Source organism: Tachyglossus aculeatus, chromosome 2 (genome assembly GCF_015852505.1).
Source record: "Tachyglossus aculeatus isolate mTacAcu1 chromosome 2, mTacAcu1.pri, whole genome shotgun sequence".
In the NCBI taxonomy this organism is placed as follows: Eukaryota; Metazoa; Chordata; class Mammalia; order Monotremata; family Tachyglossidae; genus Tachyglossus; species Tachyglossus aculeatus.
Window position 1 is genome coordinate 163,818,104 of NC_052067.1, and position 23,133 is coordinate 163,841,236.

The 23,133-nt window shown below is 46.8% G+C and overlaps 1 protein-coding gene across 4 annotated transcripts in view; it reads right to left on the bottom strand.

The window, feature by feature from the left end:
• Window positions 1–23,133, bottom strand: part of PPFIBP1 (PPFIA binding protein 1) — a 139,930-nt gene that overhangs the window by 92,519 nt on the left and 24,278 nt on the right. For all 4 annotated transcript variants that reach the window (XM_038769367.1, XM_038769366.1, XM_038769359.1 and 1 more), the window contains exons 3-5: window positions 21,314–21,519; window positions 4,000–4,086; window positions 989–1,102 (exon numbers count right to left, since the gene is read on the bottom strand). In XM_038769367.1, coding sequence (XP_038625295.1) covers window positions 989–1,102; window positions 4,000–4,086; window positions 21,314–21,519 — 407 coding nt within the window. The remainder of the gene's footprint in view (window positions 1–988; window positions 1,103–3,999; window positions 4,087–21,313; window positions 21,520–23,133) is intronic.

The following is a 23,133-nucleotide window of genomic DNA, read 5'->3' on the forward strand; positions in this document are numbered from 1 at the left end:
CCATATAATAACTTTGGTATTTGTTAAGCACTTACTATATGCCAAGCACTGTTCTAAGTGCTGGGGTAGACACACAGTCCATGTCCCATATAGGGCTCACAGTTTTAATCCCCATTTTACAGATGAAGGGACTGAGGCATACAGAATCAATCAATCAATCAATCGTATTTATTGAGCGCTTACTGTGTGCAGAGCACTGTACTAAGCGCTTGGGAAGTACAAGTTGGCAACATATAGAGATAGTCCCTACCCAACAGTGGGCAGAAGTTAAATTAAGAAATTAAGAAGATCACACAGCAGGCAATGGCTGAGCCGGAATTAGAACCCATGTCCTCTGACTCCCAAGCCCATGATCTTTCCACTAAGCCACCAAGAGAAGTGCAGTGACTAGTCCAAGGTCCCACAGCAGATAAAGGGTGGAGCCGGGAATAGAACCCAAGTCCTCTAGCTTTCAGAAGCAGCGTGTCTCAGTGGAATCAGCATGGGCTTTGGAGTCAGAGGACATGGGTTCAAATCCCGGCTCCGCCAAGTGTCAGCTGTGTGACTTTGGGCAAGTCACTTAACTTTTCTGTGCCTCAGTTACCTCATCTGTAAAATGGGTATTAAGACTGTGAGCCCCACGAGGGACAACCTGATCACCTTGTATTCTCCCCAGTGCTTAGAACAGTGCTTTGCACAAAGAGAGCACTTAAAGCGCCATTATTATTATTATTATTATTTAGTTCCATCAATCAATCAATCGTATTTATTGAGCGCTTACTGTGTGCAGAGCACTGTACTAAGCACTTGGGAAGTACAAGTTGGCAACATATAGAGACGGTCCCTACCCAACAGTGGGCTCACAGTCTAGTTCCATGTTTTTTCCCCTTAGGCCACGCTACTAGATTGTCTCTATCTGTTGCCGAACAGTACTTTCCAAGCTTAGTACAGTGCTTTGCACAAAGTAAGTGCTCAATAAATACTACTGAATGAATGAATGTCACCATACCTGTTGTAGCATCTCCTCTGTGGCATTCAGCTTCTCCCTGTGCTCTTCAAGACAAAACTCCAAATCGCGAATTTTCTCTCCCTGGGCGTCCACCTGATCGGTCAGCACGCTCACCTGCAAAGTCCAAGCCGCAATAGTAAATGGGTGAGCTCTGGTATCAAGCGCTCAGTACAGTGCACTGTACCTGCTGGGAGCTCAGTAAATACCGTTTCCACCCCCATTACCAGTAGCTCTGTTTCTCACCCTGGGCCCATCCGCCGTTGCACTGAAACAGCAAGGTTTCCCCACCCAGCTTCCATACACAGGGCCCCCAAATCTTCACACCATGATATTTTTGAGGCCTTTAATAGGACTCAGATTCGAAATTTAATCGACCTCTTCATCTTGAAAACTCCAAAGCATATCATCATTCATCAATCAATCAATCAGCCGTACTTATGCATTTATTTTTCAAGTGGTATTTGTTAAGTGCTTTTAGACTGTGAGTCCACTGTTGGGTAGGGACTGTCTCTATATGTTGCCAAATTGTACTTCCCAAGCGCTTAGTACAGTGCTCTGTACACAGTAAGCGCTCAATAAATGCAACTGATGATGATGAGGAGGAAGTGCTTAAACGTGGCTCTGTGGAAAAAGCCCGGGCTTTGGAGTCAGAGGTCATGGGTTCAAATCCCTCTCCGCCAACTGTCAGCTGGGTGACTTTGGGCAAGTTACCTCATCTGGAAAATCAATCAGTCGCATTTATTGAGCGCTTACTGTGTGCAGAGCACTGTACTAAGCGCTTGGGAAGTACAAGTCGGCAACACATAGAGACAGCCCCTACCAACAGCGGGCTCACAGTCTAGAAGGGAGGAAAATGGGGATTAAAACTGGGAGCCCCGCCGTGGGACAACCTGATCACCTTGCAACCTCTCCAGTGCTTAGAACAGTGCTTTGCCCATAGTAAGTGCTTAACAAATGCCATCATCATTATTATTATTATTACTATGTGCCAGGCCCCTTCTCAGTATGGCACTTGGAGAGTTTCCAGTACTTTTTCAGTCTCGGCTACGGGAGGGAGAGTCAAGCAGAGGCCTACCCATTCCCAGCTTGGCCAGTGGCTAGCAAGTGGAAGGCAATCTGCTACAAGACAAAATTCACCTGTGCTGGGCAGCAGCGACATGGGAGAGAGTCTAGGGTGGAGACTTGAGTTTACTGCATGGAAGGAGGCAATGGTCAACCGCTTCCGGATTTTTACCAAGAAAACTCAATGGATCCACTACCGGAAGGACTGCAGATGGAGGTGGGTTAGTCTGAGAGAGACGTGTCCACGGAGTCGCTATGGGTTGGAAACGACTCGACAGCATAAGACAAAATACGCCAAGCACTGTACTAAGCTCTGGGGAGGACACAGTCCCGGGTGGCGCTCAGAGTCTTAATCTTCATTACACAGTTAAGGGAACTGAAGCCCAGAGAAGTGAAGTGACTCGCCCAAGGTAGCACAGCAGACAAGGGGCGGACCAGGAATAAGAACCCAGGAGGGCTTAGTCTGGGGAGGCCTCTTGAAGGAGAAATGCCTTCAATAAGGCTTTGATACGGGGGCGGGGGGGGGGCAGAGAGGAGAGTAATTGTCTGTTGGATTTGAGGAGGGAGGCCATTCCAGGCAAGAAGCTGGACGTGTGTCATGGGTCGGCGGCAAGATGGATGAGATGGATGCAGTGAGAAGGTTGGCATTAGAGTGAAGTCGGGGGGCAACCACTGGAGTTTCTTGAGGAATGGGGAAACATATCCTGAGCGCTTTTGTAGAAAAATGATCCAGGCAGCAGAGTGATGAAGTCTGGACTAGAGTGGGGAAAGAAAGGAGGCTGGGCGGTCAGGAAGGAGGCTGATGCAGTAATCCAGGAGGGATTTTTTTTAATTAATTCATTCATTCATTCAATCGTATTTATTGAGCACTTACTGTGTGCAGAGCACTGTACTAAATGCGTAGGAAGTACAAGTTGGCAACATATAGAGACGGTCCCTACCCAACAGCGGGCTCACAGCACTTACCATGTGCAAAGCACTGTTCTAAGTGCTGGGGAGGTTACAAGGTGATCAGGCTGTCCCACGGGGGGGCTCACAGTCTTCAACCCCATTTTAAAGATGAGGTAACTGAGGCACAGAGAAGTTAAGTGACTTGCCCACAGTCACACAGCTGACACTTGGCAGAGCCGGGATTTGAACCCATGACCTCTGACTCCAAAGCCCGGGCTCTTTCCACTGAGCCATGCTCCTTCGCCTGTGCTTACTGGGTGATTGGATTAACACGGTAGCAGTTTGCATGGAGAGGAAAGGGCGGATTTGAGCGATGTTGTGAAGGTGGGGCTGACAGGATTTAGTGATGGACTGAATATGTGGGTTGAATGAGAGAGAGGAGTCAAGCATAACACCAAGGTTCTGGGCTTGTGAGACAGGAAGGATGGTGATCCTGCCTATAGTGATGGGAAAGTCAGGGGAGGACAGGGTTTGGATAGGAAGATAAGGAGCTCTGTTTCGGACATGTTAAGCTGGAGGTGATGGAACGACGTCCAAGTAGACATGTCCTGAAGGTAGGAGGAAATGCGAGACCGCGGAGAAGGAACGAGATCAGGGCTGGAGATGGAGATTTGGGTACCCTTTACATAGAGATGGTATTTGAAGCCACGGGAGCGAATGAATTCTCCAAGGGAGTGAGCGTAGATGGAGAATAGAAGGGGACCCAGAACTGAATCTTGAGGGACCCCCACAGTCAGGGGATGGGGATCAGAGGAGGAGTCCACAAAGGAGACTGAGAATGAGCAGCCAGAGGGATAAGAGGAGAACCAGGGGACTATGGTTAGCCCCATGTGGAACCTGATTATTTTGCACCTACCCCAGCGCTTAGTACACTGCTTGGCACGTAGTAAGTACTTAATACCACATTTATTATTATCTACTGCCGAGGCAGCTGCTGAAACTACGGTCTCTGCTTGTGTGACATGAGGAACAGCCCATTCGCTTCCAAAACAGCTTACCTGGAGAACAAGAGATTCTTTGTCATTTTCTAAACGGGCCAGCCGTTCTTGATACACATCTCCATTTCCAGGTATGTGCCCATTCGTCTGGAAGAGGAAAAAAGCAGAGGAGGAGTCAGTCAATTGTATTTTTTGAGCACTTAATGTGTGCAGAGGAATAATAATAATGATAATGACAGTGGTATTTGTTAAGCGCTTACTATGCTCCAGGAACTGTACTAAGTGCTAGGGTGGAATACAAGCAAATCAGGTTGGACACAGTCCCTGTCCCAAGTGGGGCTCACAGTCTCAATCCCCATTTTCAGATCACGGAACTGAGGTGCAGAGAAGTGGGATTAGAACTCATGACCTTCACCGCCTAGGCCAGTGCTATAGCCACTGTACCATCCTGCTTCTCATTACATCATGCTGCTTCTCTGTAGCAGTCTAGTATGGCTTAGTGGAAAGCACATGGGCTTGGGAGTCGGGTCATGAGTTCCAATTCCGGCTCCACCGCTTGTCAGCTGTGGGCAAGTCACTTAACTTCCCTGTGCCTCAGTTACCTCATCTGTAAAATGGGGATTAAGACCGTGAGCCCCACATGGGGCAATCTGATCATCTTGTACCTCCCCAGTGCTTTGCACATAGTAAGCATTTAACAAATGCCATCATTATTACTGCAGAGCACTGGACTAAGAGCTTGGGAGAGTGCAATGTAACAATAGAACAGACACAGTCCCTCCCCACAACGAGTTTACAGTCTAGAGGGGGAGAGAGAAAGGCACCATACTTTAAGTTCTGTGGTAGATATATTACTATCAGATCAATCAATCAATCAATCATATTTATTGAGCGCTTACCGTGTGCAGAGCACTGTATGAAGTGCTTAGACCCAGTGCCTGCATTTTGTGGGGCTTACAATCTAAAGGGGAGGAAGAATAGGGATTGAACCCCCATTTTACAGGTGAGGGAACTTGAAGCACAGAGAACTCAAGTGATTTGATCAAGATCACACAGCAGGCAAGTGGTGGAGCCAGAATGAAAACTCAGGCATCCCTACTTCCAGGCCGGTGCCCTTTCCACTAGGCCAGGTTTTCCCTCCTCCCTCTTGTCTCTCTTCTCTCCCTACCCCCATCCCACCTCTTACAGTCCCCCTCTTCCTGCTTGGAGCCCCCTCAAGTCTGCTCTGACCTTCTGAGTACAGTGCTCTTCACACAGTAAGCGCTCACTAAATACGATTGAGAGAATGAATGAATGACCCAAGCCAGCCTGAATGAGAAGAGGTGGGAATTCCCAGATCTAAAAGTAAACATCAGTCATTCATTCATTCAATTGTATTTATTAAGTGTTTATAATAATAATAATAATGGCATTTATTAAGCACTTACTATGTGCAAAGCACTGTTCTAGGCACTGGGGAGGTTACAAGGTGATCAGGTTGTCCCACGGGGGGCTTACAGTCTTCATCCCCAATTTACAGATGAGGTGACTGAGGCACAGAGAAGTGAAGTGACTTGCCCAAAGTCACACAGCTGACAGTTGGTGGAGCCGGGATTTGAACCCCTGACCTCTGACTCCAAAGCCTGGGCTCTTTCCACTGAGTCACGCTGCTTCTCCGTGCGCATAGCACTGTACTAAGAGCTTGGGAGAGAACAATATAACAATGCCTGGCACATAGTAAGCACTTCAGTGCTTAGAACAGTGCTTGGCACATAGTAAGCGCTTAACAAATACCATCATCATCATCATCATTTAACAAATGCCATAATAATAAAAATAAGGAGACACATTGCATTCCCACAATGAGCTTACGTTCTAGAGGTGGGACAGGGGGCAAGAATGTTATACAACAACCTGCATTCCCAAGGCAGCAAAGAGGAGCAGCATGGTCTAGTGGATAGAGCCCGGGCCTGGGAATGAGAAGGACCTGGGTTCTAATCCCAGTTCTGCCACTTGTCGGCTGTGTGACCTTGGGCAAGTCACTTCACTTCTCTGTGCTTAATAATAATAATGATGGCATTTGTTAAGCGCTTACTATGTGCAAAGCACTGTTCTAAGTGCTGAGGGGGATACAAGGCAGTCATGTGGTCCCACGTGGGGCTCACAGTCTTCATCCCCATTTTACAGATGAGGTAACTGAGGCTCAGAGAAGTTAAGTGACTTGCCCAAGGTCACACAGCATACATGTGGGGGAGCCGGGATTAGAACCCATGACCTCTGACTCCCAAGCCCGGGCTCTTTCCACTGAGCCACGCTGCTGAGCAGCCACACTGCTTGTTACCTCATCTGTAAAATGGGGATTAATACTGTGCACCCCATGTGGGACAGGGACTGTGTCCAACCTGATTTGCCTGTATCCCCTCTAGCGCTCAGTACAGTGCCCAGCACATTGCAAGCACTTAACAAACAGCACAACTGTCATTAATATTACCTTCTATCTCTTCCAGTGATTAGTACAGTGCCTGGCTCATGCTAAGCATTTAACAAATGTTATTAAAAACAACAATAACAAAATGCCCATAAAAAAACCAAGAACGTGGTTCTGTTCCGGGGAAGCCTGTGTTTCCCCATGTCAACTTTTTTCCCGCTCGGCACAACTATAGCACCTTCCAAAGGTCCAGTACTGTTCGATTATACAAGTGAGTGAAACTTGCAAATCATATTAAAGCTTTTGGAGAAAAGTGATGTAGGAAAATCTTTCCTTCCCAGGCCTCACACCAGTCAGAGGCAAAACACATCTTACGTTCCCCCTCCAAAACACATGAGACAGACACAACAGCTGGGAATATATATATATTTATAAATTTATATTTATATATATTCATACTTAGATATACTTGTGCACATATATAGATATCTACCTCTACGTATTTAGAGGTAGATATCTATCTCTGTATGTATGCATTGATTTTATTTGTACATATTTATTCTATTTATTTTGTTAATATGTTTCGTTTTGTTCTCTGTCTCCCCCTTCTAGACAGTGAGCTCACTGTTGGGTAGGGATCGTCTCTATATGTTGCCAACTTGCACTTCCCAAGCGCTTAGTACAGTGCTCTGCACAGAGTAAGCACTCAATAAATACGATTGAATGAATGAATGAATGAATAAATAAATACTGGATTTTTTGATTATATGACTAACAGTTTCCTTCAATGCCACCCTCTAATTCTAGCCCCATTTTTAGTAGCCGTGTCCCTAGCAGTCATGTTCCACTGGCCAGGCTGGGCAAGCTGGATAGAATGGCCACTTTCTTTGGGAAAGCCCAGGAAAATGATCATGATAAGCATAGTATTTGTTAAGCACTTTCTATGGGCCAAGCACTGCATTAGGCCCTGGGGTTGATACAAGCTAATAATAATAATAATAATAATGGTATTTGTTAAGTGTTTTCTGTGTGCCGGGCACTGTACTAAGTGCTGAGGTGGATACGCACAAATCAAGTTGGACACAGACCCTGTCCCACATGCGGTTCATAGTCTCAATCCCCACTCAAGCGCTTAGTACAGTGCTCTGCACACAGTAAGCGCTCAATAAATACGATTGATGATGATGAAGGAATTGAGGCAGAGCAAAGTGAAGTGACTTGCCCAAGGTGACACAGCAGACAAGTGGCAGAGCCAGGATTAGAACCTATGACCTTCTAACTCCCAGGCCCGAGCTCTGTTCATTATGCCATGCTGCTTAATAATTAATAATAATAATAATAATAATAATAATAACAATAATAATAATAATAATAATAATGAGAAATACCTCTCTTGAAGCCCGCACAATGTAGGAAATTTAACTGGGAAGCAATGGGGCCCAGTGGAAAGAGCCCAGGCCTGAAAAACCTGGGTTCTAATCCTGACTCTGCCACTTGTCTGCTGTGGGTGACCTTGGGGAAGTCATTTCACTTCTTTGGGTCTCAGTTCCCTCATCTGCAAAACGGGCATTCACATTCAATATCCGTTCTTCCTCCGACTTCCACCATAATCCTCAGAAAGGACATGATGATCTTGTATCTTCCCCAGCCCTTAGTAGAGGGCTTGGTACATAGTAAGCGCCTAACAGATACAGTCATGTCTGAAGTATTTTGAAACAGAGTTCCAATATTTCAATTTGCAAAAACACCCAGATTTAAAATAGTTCTTCATAACAACTTAATTATGAGCATTAATAGTGTCCACTTAAAGGACCATCCCGGCACATAATAATAATGATAATAATAATAATGGCATTTGTTAAGTGCTTACTATGTGCAAAGCACTGTTCTAAGCACTGATCAATTAGCTCCTATGAAACCCTGCAGAGAAAGATTCAAGGTGATAAGGGTAAGTCGGAAATCCAGATAGGAGGTGTTTTGAAGTCTCTTCCATCAGTCAGTCGTATTTACTGAGTGCTTCCTATGTGCAGAGAACTGTACTAAGCTCTTGGGAAAGTACAATATAACAGAGTTGGGGGATACGTTCCCTGCCCACAGTGAGCTTACAGTCCTAGAGAAGTTCCTTCTCCATTAGTATTGCAACTGTAAAAAGAGAAATAGCAGGAAAGACCAGAATTTGTGCATTTATTTGTGAGCTCTTCCTTGGCCCAGTTTCATTATAAACAGTCAGTAAAATAACTTCTGATTTTTTTAGGACACAATTTAAAAACTGCTTCAGGAAGAGAAAGAAGAAACTGTCACAAAAAGGGAAAAGGTATTGTTTTGAATCCTAAAAATGGGGCATGGATTTTGGGAGTTGAAAAGATAGATAACTCATGGGGTGAAGATCAGATATTTTTTAAAAAATAGTTTACAACTGGGTTTAAATTTCCAAAAATCCAGAATTTCCTCATCATTTATTTTTCTGATTCACATATTGTCTTTATAAAGCCAATGCTTTTCAGGTAACAGTAATTCCTCTCTGGCATTGGTGAAAAGCAATATCTACGGTTGGCAGGGAATGTGTCTGTTCTATTGTTACACCGTATTTTCCCAATCATTTAGTACAGTGCTCTGCACACAGTATACGCTCAATAAATATGACTGACTGAATGATTGAAAAACAATGATTATGGTACTTCTTAAGTGCTTACCATGTGCCAAGCACTGCTCTAAGCACTGCGGGAGATACAAGCTAATCGGGTCGGACACAGTCCCTGTCCCACATGGGGCTCACGCTCTTAATCCCCATTTTACAGATGAGGTAACTGAGTCTCAGAGAAGTGAAGTGACTTGCCCAAGATCACACAGCAGACATGTGGCAGAGCCAGGATTAGAACCCAGGGCCTTCTGAGTCCCAGGCCATAGTTTTATCCACCCCAATGCATGGCTAAATGGAAAGAGCCCGGGCTTTGGAGTCAGAGGTCACAGGTTCAAATCCCAGCTCTGCCAATTGTCAGCTGGGTGACTTTGGGCAAGTCACTTCATTTCTCTGGGCCTCAGTTCCCTCATCTGTAAAATGGGGATGAAGACTGTGAGCCCCACGTGGGACAACCTGATCACCTTGTAACCTCTCCAGTGCTTAGAACAGTGCTTTGCACATAGTAAGTGCTTAATAAATGCCATCATTATTATTATTATTAGAGAAGCAGCGTGGCTCAGTGGAAAGAGCACGGGCTTTGGAGTCAGAGGTCATGGGTTTGAATCCCGACTCCGCCACATGTCAGCTGTGTGATCTTGGGCAAGTCACTTAACTTCTCTGGGCCTCAGTTACCTCATCTGTAAAATGGGGATTAAGACTGTGAGCCCCCTGTGGGACAACCTGATCACCCTGTATCCTCCCCAGCGCTTAGAACAGTGCTTTGCACATAGTAAGCACTTAGCAAATGCCAATTATTATTATTATTATTCTTATTTTATCCACTAAAGCACAGTTCTCCTCCTATCCCTCTGCCGGCTACTTCTCGGTTTCTTTTGCGGGCTCCTTCTCTACCCCCACCCTCGTCTGCTCCTTCCCTGGAGCCTTCAGTGGAATTGTGTGCTACGAAAACACATGTGGCGATTGTCTCTGGTCCTGCTGGGAGGCATTTCTTCAGCACAAATGAGAAGCTCCGAAGAAAGGAAAGCCTGAAATAGATTTCAACTGCTGAAGACCTTTCCTCCCTCCTTCTAACCTTTTATAGAACAGAAAGCTCTTTAGTCCATTTCCAAATCGTTCCAATGCGGATCCGGACAAAGGAGAGGTGGGTTTTCATTTTCAGTATGGTTGCCATAAATGCGGTCAGTAAATATCAAGGCTGTTATTTCCTTTCTTTTGTTTTTTTAAGATACAATTTTTGTGCATCAGTAGGAAAACATGAAGTCAGACAAGAGCATTTAAGAGAAGCAGCGTGGCTTAGTGGAAAGAGCACGGGCTTGGGAATCAGACAGTCATGGGTTCTGCCACTTGTCAGCTGCGTTACTTTAGGCAAGTCACTTCACTTCTCTGTGCTTCAGTTACCTCATCTGTAAAATGGGGATGAAGACTGTGAACCCCACGTGGGACAACCTGATAACCTTGTATTTATCCCAGTGCTTAGAATGGTGCTTGCACACGGTAAGTGCTTAACAAATACCATCAGCATCATCATTATTATTACTATTTGGATAAAGAAGATAGACGGTTGGGATCAAAGATCAATTATTGTTGTAGAAGTTCAGATGGTTACCTTGGTTCTTTCAAGAGCAATTGGGAAAGTTCTGATTAAGACTAGGAGCCCCCAGAGAGATTGGAACCGTGTCTAATTCCCACATAATAATAATAATAATAATTGCGGTATCTGTTAAACACTTACTGTGTGCTAAGCACTGTATAAAGAGCTGGGGTGGATACAAGCAAATCGGGTTGGACACAGTCCCTTGTCCCAGGTGGGGCTCACAGACTCAATCCCCATTTTACAGATGAAGTAACTGAGGCCCAGAGAATTGAAGTGACTTGCCCAAGGTCACACAGCAGACAAATGACAGAGCCAGGATTAGAACCCAGGACCTTCTGACTTTCAGGCCCGGGCTCTAGCCACTATGTCATGCTTCTCCAATGTGGATAATTTCCTAGCAGACAATTACCTGCTGTATAATCTTGGGCAAATCACTTCACTTCTCTGTGGCTCAGTTCCCTCTTCTGTAAAATGGGGATTAATAATAATTATGATACTTAAGTGCATACTATGTGCCAAGCATTGTTCTAAGGAAATACAAATTAATCAGGTCAGGCACAGTCCCTGTCCCACATGGGGCTCACAGCCTTAATTTCTCTTTTATGGATGAGGTAACTGAGGTCCAGAGAAATGAAGTGATTTAGAGAAGCAGCATGGCTCAGTGGAAAGAGCACGGGCTTTGGAGTCAGAGCTTCCAGTGAGAAAAGGTTCTCTACAGAGTCAGAGATCAGGGGTTCAAATGCCAATTCCGCCAATTGTCAGCTGTGTGACCTTGGGCAAGTCACTTAACTTCTCTGTGCCTCAGTTACCTCATCTGTAAAATGGGGATTAAGACTGTGAGCCCCCCGTGGGACAACCTGATCACCTTGTAACCTTCCCAGAGCTTAGAACAGTGCTTTGCACATAGTAAGTGCTTAATAAATGCCATCATTATTATTATTATTTGCCCAAGGTAAGATCATCGTGTAGCCATCCTAGAGCTTACTACACTGCCTGGCACGTAGCAAGTGCTTAACAAATACCATTTAAAAGGAGGGGTGGAGGGTAGAGGGGCAACGCTAAGGGTTTGGAAGTGCGGATTTGCCTGAGTGACCAAATCCTTCCCTAAAGTGACCAAATCCTTCCCTAAAGTGACCAATGGGATTCCTTCAAGCCAGGGAAGGTCTGGGGCCCCTAGTAGAATTGTCAGCTGTGTGACTTCTCTGTGCCTCAGTTACCTCATCTGTAAAATGGGGATTAAGACTGTGAGCCCCTTGTGGGACAACCTGATCACCTTGTAGCCTCCCCAGCACTTAGAACAGTGCTTTGCACATAGTAAGCGCTTAATAAATGCCATTATTATTATTATTATTGTTATTATCTGTGGCAGAGGCAGGCCTAGAAGCAGGCTCTCCGGACCTCCAGGCACTTCTCTGTGCCTCAGTTACCTCATCTGTAAAATGGGGATTAAGACTGTGAGCCACTCGTGGGACAACCTGATCACCTTGTAACCTCCCCAGCACTTAGAACAGTGATTTGCACATAGTAAGCGCTTAATAAATGCCATTATTATTATTATTATTGTTATTATCTGTGGCAGAGGCAGGCCTAGAAGCAGGCTCTCCAGACCTCCAGGCACTTCTCTGTGCCTCAGTTACCTCATCTGTAAAATGGGGATTAAGACTGTGAGCCCCTCGTGGGACAACCTGATCACCTTGTAACCTCCCCAGCACTTAGAACAGTGCTTTGCACATAGTAAGCACTTAATAAATGCCATTATTATTATTATTATTGTTATTATCTGTGGCAGAGGCAGGCCTAGAAGCAGGCTCTCCAGACCTCCAGGCACTTCTCTGTGCCTCAGTTACCTCATCTGTAAAATGGGGATTAAGACTGTGAGCCACTCGTGGGACAACCTGATCACCTTGTAACCTCCCCAGCACTTAGAACAGTGCTTTGCAATCAATCAATCAATCGTATTTATTGAGCGCTTACTATGTGCAGAGCACTGTACTAAGCGCTTTGCACATAGTAAGCACTTAATAAATGCCATTATTATTATTATTATTGTTATTATCTGTGGCAGAGGCAGGCCTAGAAGCAGGCTCTCCGGACCTCCAGGCCCAGAATCTGCCTCCCCTGACCCCCAGGCTGCGAATCTGGCTCTTCTGACTCTCGGGCCGAGAACCTGGCTCTCCTGACACCCAGCCTGGGCCCTTTCCACTGGGCCACGCTAATCGATTAGCAGGCCCCACCTCAAATTACACAGAAATCCAGTCAAGAGGAAGGGCCTACCTTAGAAACAACGATACCTTTAGTAAAAGCCACACGGAACGTGAGAAACCTTGACTTTTCACCGAACTGGTCTGGGGTATCCTTTATTCTAAAAAGGCCCGTTTTCCTCTCAGCCCTGCCCCACGTATTGCACCACACACATCTGTACAGCCCAGCATGGAAAATACAGCAGGAAGAAGAGCGAGTCATTCCCAAAACATGGGTGGGACTCCCATCAAGTGCTCTTTGTTCCAGAACCAACCCTGTTTGGCTCCTCTTCCTAATAGCGGGGAGGAGAAAGGGAAGAGGGAGGAGGAGAGGAAAGGAGGGAAGGGAGGAAGAGACAAACTCAGACTCTCTAGCCCTTCATTCTGCACTGCAGAGAACCTGTTCTCACTGGAAGCTCACTGTGGGCAGGGACTGTGCCTACCAACTCTGTTAAGAATAACAATAACAATAATAATCGTATCTGTTAGGCACTTACTATGTGCCAGGCACTGTATTAAGCCCTGGGGTGACTACAAGCAGGTCGGGTTGGACACGGTCCCTGTCCCACATGGGGCTCACAGTCTCAATCCCTATTACACAGATGAAGTAAGTGAAGCACAGAGAAGTAAAGTGACTTGCCCAGGGTCACACAGCAGAGAAGGGGCAGAGCTGGGATTAGGACCCGTGACCTTCGGACTCCCAGAACCGTTCCCTATCCAGCGCTTAGAACAGTACTTCGCACATAGTAAGCACTTAACAAATGCCATCATTATCATCATCACCGAAGCAGCGTGGCTCAGTGGAAAGAGCCCGGGCTTTGGAGTCAGAGATCAAGGGTTCAAGTCCCGGCTCTGCCAGTTGTCGGCTGTGTGACTTTGGGCAAGTCACTTAACTTCTCTGTGCCTCGGTTCCCTCATCTGTAAAATGGGGGTGAAGACTGTGAGCCCCCCGTGGGACAACCTGATCACCTTCATTCATTCATTCGATTGTATTTATTGAGTGCTTACTGCGTGCAAAGCACTGTACTAAGCACTTGAGAAGTACAAGTTGGTAACATATAGAGATGGTTCCTACCCAATAGCGGGCTCACAGTCTAGAAGGGGGAGACAGACAACAAAACAACACATATTAACAAAATAAAATAAATAGAATAGTAAATATGTACAAGTAAAATAGAGTAATAAATCTGTACAAACATATATACAGGTGCTGTGGGGAGGGGAAGGAGGTAGGGCTGGGGGGGGATGGGGAGGGGGAGAGGAAGGAGGGGGCTCAGTCTGGAAAGGCCTCCTGGAGGAGATGAGCTCTCAGTAGGGCTTTGAAGGGAGGAAGAGAGCGAGCTTGGCGGATGTGCGGAGGGAGGGCATTCCGGGCCAGGGGGAGGACGTGGGCTGGAGGTCAACGGCAGGACAGGTGAGAACAAGACCCAGTGAGGAGGTTAGCAGCATCATCATCATCATCATCAATCGTATTTATTGAGCGCTTACTGTGTGCAGAGCACTGTACTAAGTGCTTGGGAAGTCCAAATTGGCAACATATAGAGACAGTCCCTATCCAACAGTGGGCTCACAGTCTAAAGGAGCGGAGGGTGCGGGCTGGGCTGGAGAAGGAGAGAAGGGATGTGAGGTAGGAGGAGGCGAGGGGATGGACAGCCTTGAAGCCGAGAGTGAGGAGTTCAAATCCCTGCTCTGCCAATTGTCGGCTGTGTGACTTTGGGCAAGTCACTTAACTTCTCTGTGCCTCGGTTCCCTCATCCCTCATTCCAAATAGACACAATCCCTACGCAACAACGGGCTCACAGTCTAGAAGGGGGGAGACACAAAAAAAACCCCAGTTTTGTTTTGATACTATTACTATCACGTGTTCAGTACACAGCAAGTATTGAATGATAATTACGGTATTTCTTAAGCGCTTACTATGTGCCAAGCACTGTTCTAAGCACTGGGGTAGATACAAGGTCAGTAGGTTGTCCCATGTGGGGCTCAGTCTCACTCCCCATTTTACAGATGAGGTAACTGAGGCATAGAGAAGCTAAGTGACTTGCCCAAAATCACACAGCTGACAAGTGGCAGAGCCAGGATTAGACCCCCTGAACTCTGACTCTCAAGCCCAGGCTCTTTCCACTAAGCCACACTGCTTACCTCAGACAAGTCACTTCGCTTTTCTGTGCCTCAGTTACTTCATCTGTAAAATGGGGATTGAGACTGTGAGCCCCACATTAATAATAATACTAATACTAATAATGGTATTTGTTAAGTGCTTCCTATGTGCCAAGCACTATTCTAAGCACTGGGGGGGGGGGGGTACAAGGTAATCAGGTAGTCCCACATGGGGCTCACAGTCTTAATCCCCATTTTCCAGATGAGGTAACTGAGGCACAGAGAAGTTAAGTGAGTTGCCCAAAGTCACACAGCTGACAAGTTAATTAGAACTCATGACCTCTGACTCCCATGCCCGGGCTCTTTCCACTGAACCACACTGCTTCTCTGAACAGGGGCTGTGTCCAGCCCAATTTGCTTGTATCCACCCCAATAAACAGTATCGACAGAATAACCGAACAGCAGACAGGCTGTGCTTAACTGGAATATTCAGATACGGATGTTCATTTTGCTTTCTGTCTCCCCCTTCTAGACTGTTTATTTATTTATTTTACTCGTGCATATCTTTTCTATTTATTTTATTTTGTTAGTATGTTTGGTTTTGTTCTCTGTCTCCCCCTTTTAGACTGTAAGCCCACTGTTGGGTAGGGACTGTCTCTATATGTTGCCAACTTGTACTTCCCAAGTGCTTAGTACAGTGTTCTGCACACAGTAAACGCTCAATAAATACGATTGATGATGATGATGATGATGTAAGTCCGTTGTTGGGTAGGGAGTGTCTCTGTTGCTGAATTGTACTTTCCAAGCGCTTAGTACAGTGCTTTACACGCAGTAAATAAATATGATTGAATGAATACTGCCTGTAGAGCAAAGAGGGAGGGGGTTGTATGGGAACACGCGATCAGCAAGAAAGGGCTCCAACACAGGCCCTTTGGCTTGTTCACACGAGTTTTAACAACCATCAGCAATGTCATTTTCAAACGATGATGGCAATGAACCCAACTCAGAAACACATTCTCAAAAATGAACAGGGGAAAAAGAAAGATCCTCCACTCTTCTCCAAACTGCTTGCCACACTGCATAATAATAGTAATTAGTGGCATTGTGATGATAACTATGAGCCAAGCACCATGTCAGGCACTAGGGAAGATACATTACAATGAAATTAGATACAGTTCCCATCCCCACATGGGGCCTGCAGTCTGAGGGGTAGAAAGAAGAGGTATTGAATTCCCATTTTACAGATGCAAAATCTGAGGCACAGAGAAGTGAGACTTGCCCAAGGTCTCACAGCAGGCAAGAGGCAGATCCAGGATTCAAGCCCAGGTCTCCTGAGTTCCAGTTCTGTGTTTTATTACTAGGCCATCTCCGTATCAAACAAAAACTCCTCACCATTGGCTTTAAAAGATTCCATCACCTGGTCCCCTCTTACCGCACCTCACTTCTCTCCTTCTCTAATCCAGCCTCAACCTCCACTCCTTTGCCGCTAACCTTCTCACTATGCCTCATCCTCTCCTGTCCCGCCATCGACCCCTGGCCTCTGCTTCTGGCCTGGAATGCCTTCCCGCCTCACATTTGACATACAATTCCTCTCCCTCAGCTTCAAAGCCTTTTTGAAGGCCTATCTCCTCCAAGAGGCCTTCCCTGACTAAGCCCCACATTTCCTCATCTCCCCCTCCCTTCTGCGTTGCCCTGACTTGCTCTCCCCGGACCCCCAACCAGTCCCACAGCATTTAAGGATCTATCAGTCATTTTCTTTATTCGTATTTATTCAATCTTATTTATTAAGCACTTACTGTGTGCAGAGCACTGTACTAAGCACTTGGGAAATACAAATCAGCAACATGAAGAGACGGTCCCTACCCAACAACGGGCTCACAGTCTAGAACCCGGGTCTCCGGTCTTCCATTCTCACATCCTTTCCCCTAGGTCACTCGGCCTCTTTTTCAAAAGAGTCATATTTCTGGAGATGATTTTGAAACACTTCTAATTGGATTCTGCTAGGAATTCCTAAGGACCACTAGATTGTGGTGTCATCCTTGGTGTCATCCTCGACTCTGCTCTCTCATTCACCCCTCAAATCCAATCCGTCACCAAAAACTGCCAGTCTCATATCCGCAACATCGCCACTGTCCGCCCTTTCCTCTCCATCCAAACCGCTACCCTGCTTGTTCAAGCTCTCATCCTATCCCGACTGGATTACTGCATCAGCCTCCTCTCTGATCTCCCATCCTCCTGTCTCTCCCCACTTCAGTCTATACTTCACGCTGCTGCCCGGATCATCTTTGTGCAGAAGCTCTCTGGGCATGTTACTCTCCTCTTCAAAAATCTCCAGTGGCTACCAATCAACCTACGCATCAGGCAAAAACTCCTCACTCTTGGCTTCAAGGCTGTCCATCCCCTCGCCCCCTCCTACCTCACCTCCCTTCTCTCCTTCTACAGTCCAGCCCACACCCTCCGCTCCTCTGCCGCTCACCTCCTCACTCACTGGGTCTCGTTCTCGCCTGTCCCGCCATCGACCCCCGGCCCACGTCCTCCCCCTGGCCTAGAATGCCCTCCCTCCGCACATCCGCCAAGCTAGCTCTCTTCCTCCCTTCAAAGCCCTACTGAGAGCTCACCTCCTCCAGGAGGCCTTCCCAGACTGAGCCCCCTCCTTCCTCTCCCCCTCCTCCCCATCCCCATCCCCTCAGCCCTACCTCCTTCCCCTCCCCACAGCACCTGTATATATGTTTGTACAGATTTATTACTCTATTTATTTTACTTGCACATATTTACTATCCTATTTATTTTATTTTGTTAATATGTGCTGTTTTGTTGTCTGTCTCCCCCTTCTAGACTGTGAGCCCGCTACTGGGTAGGGACCGTCTCTATATGTTACCAACCTGTACTTCCCAAGTGTTTAGTACAGTGCTCTGCACACCGTAAGCGCTCAATAAATACAATTGAGTGAATGAATGTAAGAGCTTTGAGAGCAGGGATTATGTGGGTACCAACTCTATTATTGATGTCTGACTCCCTGCCTCTAGACTGTGAGCTCATTGTGGGCAGGGAATGTCGCATTGTACTTTACCAAGTGCTTAGTACAGTGGTCTGCACACTGTATGTGCTTAAAAAATATGATTGAATGAATGAATACTGCTTCTCAAAAACAGGTGGAGCAGGACAATTTCTGGTTTGGGGAAGAAGTGTGGCATAGAAATCCAAGTGCAAGGACAATGCAGAAGGGAGAGGGAGTAGGGGAAATGTGGGCTTAGTCAGGGAAGGCCTCTTGGAGGAGATGGGATTTTAATTCGGCTTTGAAGGTGGGGAGAGGGATCATCGTGGACCTCTTGGACATTCATACATCCCCTTGCCCTTCTTCCTCCTCTCTGCAATTGATTTCAGTGTTTTTTCTCCCCCACAAGTCTGGAAACTCCTTGAGAGTAGGGATTGTGCCTAGTGACTCTATTGAAATAATAATGATGGTATTTGCTAAGCACTTACTATGTACCAAGCACTGTTCTAAGCGCTGGGGTAGATATTCATTCATTCATTCATTCAATCGTACCTATTGAGCACCTATTGTGTGCAGAGCACTGTACTAAGTGCTTAGTTACAAGGTAATCAGGTTGACCCACATGAAGCACAAAGTCTTAACCCCCATTTTACAGATGAGGTAACTGAGGCAAAGAAGTGAAGTGACTTGCCCAGTCACACAGGGGACAAGTGTGGGATTAGAACCCAAGGCCTCTGACTCCCAAGCCTGTGCTCTTTCTACTAAGCCACATTGCTTCTCTCACTCTCCCAGGCACTCAGGACACAGAAGGTGCTCAATAAATACCACTGATTGATTGATTATAGCAGTCACTTAATCTCCTACGCAAGCTAGGACTGCATACAGAGAAACAGCGTGGCTCAGTGGAAAGGGCCCGGGCTTGGGAGTCAGAGGTCATGGGTTCTAATCCCGACTTGGCCCCATGTCTGCTGTGTGACCTTGGGCAAATCACTTCACTTCTCTGCGCCTCAGTTCCCTCATCTGTAATATGGGGATGAAGACTGTGAGCCCTGTGTGGGACAACCTGATCACCTTGTATCTCCCCCAGCACTTAGAACAGTGCTTCGCATAGTAAGCGCTTAACAAATGCCATCATTATCAATCGCTTAGTACAGTGCTCCGCACACAGTAAGCGCTCAATAAATACGACCGAATGAATGAATCACATTTGGGCATGTTTTCTGTTTTACTGGCAAAAGCCATTATTTCCCGAGACGTTTAAGCTGCCAGGGATACGAAATGAGTAATTTTGCCTTGTTTTCCTTTCTTGTATGGTTCTACAGGCGGCTCTTGTTCATCCAGTGACCGCGGACTTTCCACTTGGATCCACTCCAGGAAGCACATGATTCAATCCCCACGGGTCATCCACAGAGTCGACCCATTGAGGGAAAAGGAGGGGGAAGAGAAGCGAACGAGTCCGACTGATCAGTGGGCTCACACACTACACAAGAGCTCTGCTTCTCGGCTCCGGCTGACGGGACATAATGGAAAGAACATGGGCTTGGGAGACGGAGGTCGTGGGTTTTAATCCGAATTCCGCCACTTGTCAGCTGTGTGACTCTGGGCAAGTCACTTCACTTTCCTGGGCCTCAGTTACCTCCTCTGGAAAATGGGGATTAAGACTGTGAGCCCATAGTGGGACAACCACATTACCCTATATCTACCCCAGGGCTTAGAACAGTTTTCAGCACACAGTAAGCGTTTAACAAATGCCATCTTTTTTGTGTGTGTGTATTTTAGCTTCCTTGTTGGTTCATGTTCAGAGAGCTGTGTCATTCATTCCTCTAGACTGTGAGCAGGGATTGTCACTGTTTACTGTATTGTTCTTTCCCAAGCGCTTAGTACAGTGCTCTGCACACAGTAAGCACTTAATATATACAACTGAATGAACGATTGAATGAATGAATTCTTCCAATCAATCAATCATATTTGAGCGCTTACTGTGTGCAGAGCACTGTACTAAGTACTTGGGAAGTACAAGTTGGCAACATATAGAGACAGTCCCTACCCAACAGTGGGCTCACAGTCATATTTATAATAATAACATTTATGGCATTTCATTCGTTCAATCATATTAATTGAGCGCTGTGTGCAGAGCACTGTACTAAGCACTTGGCAACATTTGATAAGTGCTTACTATGTGCCAGGCGCTGCACCTGGCCCAGGAGTCAGAAGGATCTGGGTTCGAGTCCTGTCTCTGCCACGGGACCTTGGGCAAGTTGCTTCACTTCTCTGTGCCTCAGTTACCTCATCTGTAAAATGGGGATGAAGACTGTGCGCCCCATGTGGGACAGGGACTGTGTCCAACCTGCTCAGCTTGTATCTACCCCAGTGCTTAGAATAATAACGATGGTATTTGTTAAGTGCTCACTATGTGCCAGGCACTGTCCTAAGCAACTGTGCCTGGCACGTAGTAAGCGCTGAACAAATACCATTAAAAGAAAAAATAGTTTTCCAGTTTGAGAAAAGGTGGGGGAGAGGGGGTTTAGCCTTATTAGTTCTCTGGTTTAAAGGGAGAGAGGAAGAAGGGGGTTCACTTTATTGCAGTTTTCCCGTTCGGGAGGAGTTTGGCATCAATACAGTTTTCTGCTTTGAGGGGAGAAGGGAAAAGGAGAAGCAGCGTGGTTCAGTGGAAAGAGCCCAGGCTTGGGAGTTAGAGGTCATGGGTTCAAATCCCGACTCTGCCACTTGTCAGCTGTGTGACTTTGGGCAAGTCACTTAACTTCTCTGGGCCTCAGTTCCCTCATCTGGAAAATGGGGATGAAGACTGAGCCCCATGTGGGACAACTTAATTACCTTGTAATAATAATAATAATAATGATGGCATTTATTAAGCGCTTACTATGTGCAAAGCACTGTTCTAAGCGCTGAGACGTTACAAGGTGATCAGGTTGTCCCACATGGGGCTCACAGTCTCAATCCCCATTTTACAGATGAGGTAACTGAGGCCCAGAGAAGTTAAGTGACTTGCCCAAAGTCACGCAACTGACAATTGGCGGAGCCGGGGTTTGAACCCATGACCTCTGGCTCCAAAGCCCGTGCTCTTCTCCACTGAGTCACGCTGCTTCTCCAAAGAAGCAGCTTCTTGTATCCTCCCCAGCGCTTAGAACAGTGCTTTGCACATAGTAAGCGCTTAACAAATGCCATCATTATTATTATTATTATTATTAAAAGGGGTTTAGCTTTATTACAGTTTCCCAGTATGAGAGAAGGGAAAAGGAGGTTTAGACTTTATTGCAGTTTTCCAGCTGGAAGGGAGAGAGGAAGAGGGAGTTTGGCCTGGTCGCCGTTTTTGGGTTCACAGGGAGGGAGAGGGGGAGGAGGGGGATGAGGCTCCCCGCGGGGCAATTCCCGTTACCATCTGCGTGTGCAGCCAGTCGATGAGCGTCTGTGCGGTGGTCTCGGGGACTTGGCAGCGCAGTCCTTCTTTCTCGTCGGCCTCCATAACCTGGAGCAGCCCGTGTAGGTCTTCCACCAGGTGCAGGGCCCGGAGACCCCCCATGAACGGCGAGGTGGGCGACTGGCAGTCCAAAATCCCATTGGAGTATTCCAGGGCCTTGGAGCCTAGGCACGGCAATTGGGGGGGGCGGATTCAGTGGAAGCAGGCGCCCACCCCTTGATCCTCCCTCCCATCTCCACAGCCCATATGTATATATAATAATAATAATAATAATAATAATAATAATGATAATGGTATTTGTTAAGCGTTTATCTGGATGTCTGCCCCAAACCTAAAACTCAACATGTCCAAGACTGAACTCCTTGTCTTCCCTTCCAAACCCTGCCCTCTCCCTGACTTTCCCATCTCTATTGACAGCACTACCATCCTTCCCATCTCACAAGCCCGCAACCTTGGTGTCATCCTTGACTCCGCTCTCTCATTCACCCCTCATATCTAAGCCGTCACCAAAACCTGCCGGTCTCAGCTCCGCAACATTGCCAAGATCCGCCCTTTCCTCTCCATCCAAACCGCCACCCTGCTCGTTCAAGCTCTCATCCTATCCCGTCTGGACTACTGCATCAGCCTTCTCTCTGATCTCCCATCCTCATGTCTCTCCCCACTTCAATCCATACTTCATGCTGCTGACCGGATTGTCTTTGTCCAGAAATGCTCTGGGCATGTTACTTCCCTCCTCAAAAATCTCCAGTGGCTACCAATCAATCTGCGCATCAGGCAGAAACTCCTCACCCTGGGCTTCAAGGCTGTCCATCACCTCGCCCCCTCCTACCTCACCTCCCTTCTCTCCTTCTCCAGCCCAGCCCGCACCCTCCGCACCTCTGCCACCGCTAACCTCCTCATCGGGCCTCGTTCTCGCCTGTCCCGCCGTCGACCCCCGGCCCACATCATCCTCCGGGCCTGGAATGCCCTCCCTCTGCCCATCCGCCAAGCTCGCGCTCTTCCTCCCTTCAAGGCTCTACTGAGAGCTCACCTCCTCCAGGAGGCCTTCAAAGACTGAGCCCCTTCCTTCCTCTCCCTCTCGCCCCCCTCTCCATCCCCCCCATCTTACCTCCTTCCTTTCCCCACAGCACCTGTATATATGTTTGTACATATTTATTACTCTATTTTACTTGTACACATCTATTCTATTTATTTAATTTTGTTAGTATGTTTGGTTTTGTTCTCTGTCTCCCCCTTCTAGACTGTGAGCCCTCTGTGGGGTAAGGACTGTCTCTATATGTTGCCAACTTTTACTTCCCAAGTGCTTAGTACAGTGCTCTGCACACAGTAAGCGCTCAATAAATACGACTGACTGATTGATTGATTGTTCTAAGCGCTGGGGAGGTTACAAGATGATCAGGTTGTCCCACGGGGGGCTCACAGTCTTAATCCCCATTTTCCAGATGAGGGAACTGAGGCCCAGAGAAGTGAAGTGACTTGCCCAAAGGCTCACAGCTGACAGTTGGCGGGGCCGGCATTTGAACCCATGACCTCTGACTCCAAAGCCCGGGCTCTTTCCACGGGGCCACGCTGCTTCTCAGATATATATCTGTGTATATACCTGTAATTTCTTGATCTATTTATTTCTATTAATGTCTGTCTCGCCCTCTAGACCGTGAGCTCATCGTCGGCAGGAATGCATCTGTTTGTTGTTACACTGTATTCTCCTAAGTGCTTAGTACACTAAGTGCTTAGTACACACAGGAAGCAGCATGGCACAGTGGAAAGTGCACGGGCTT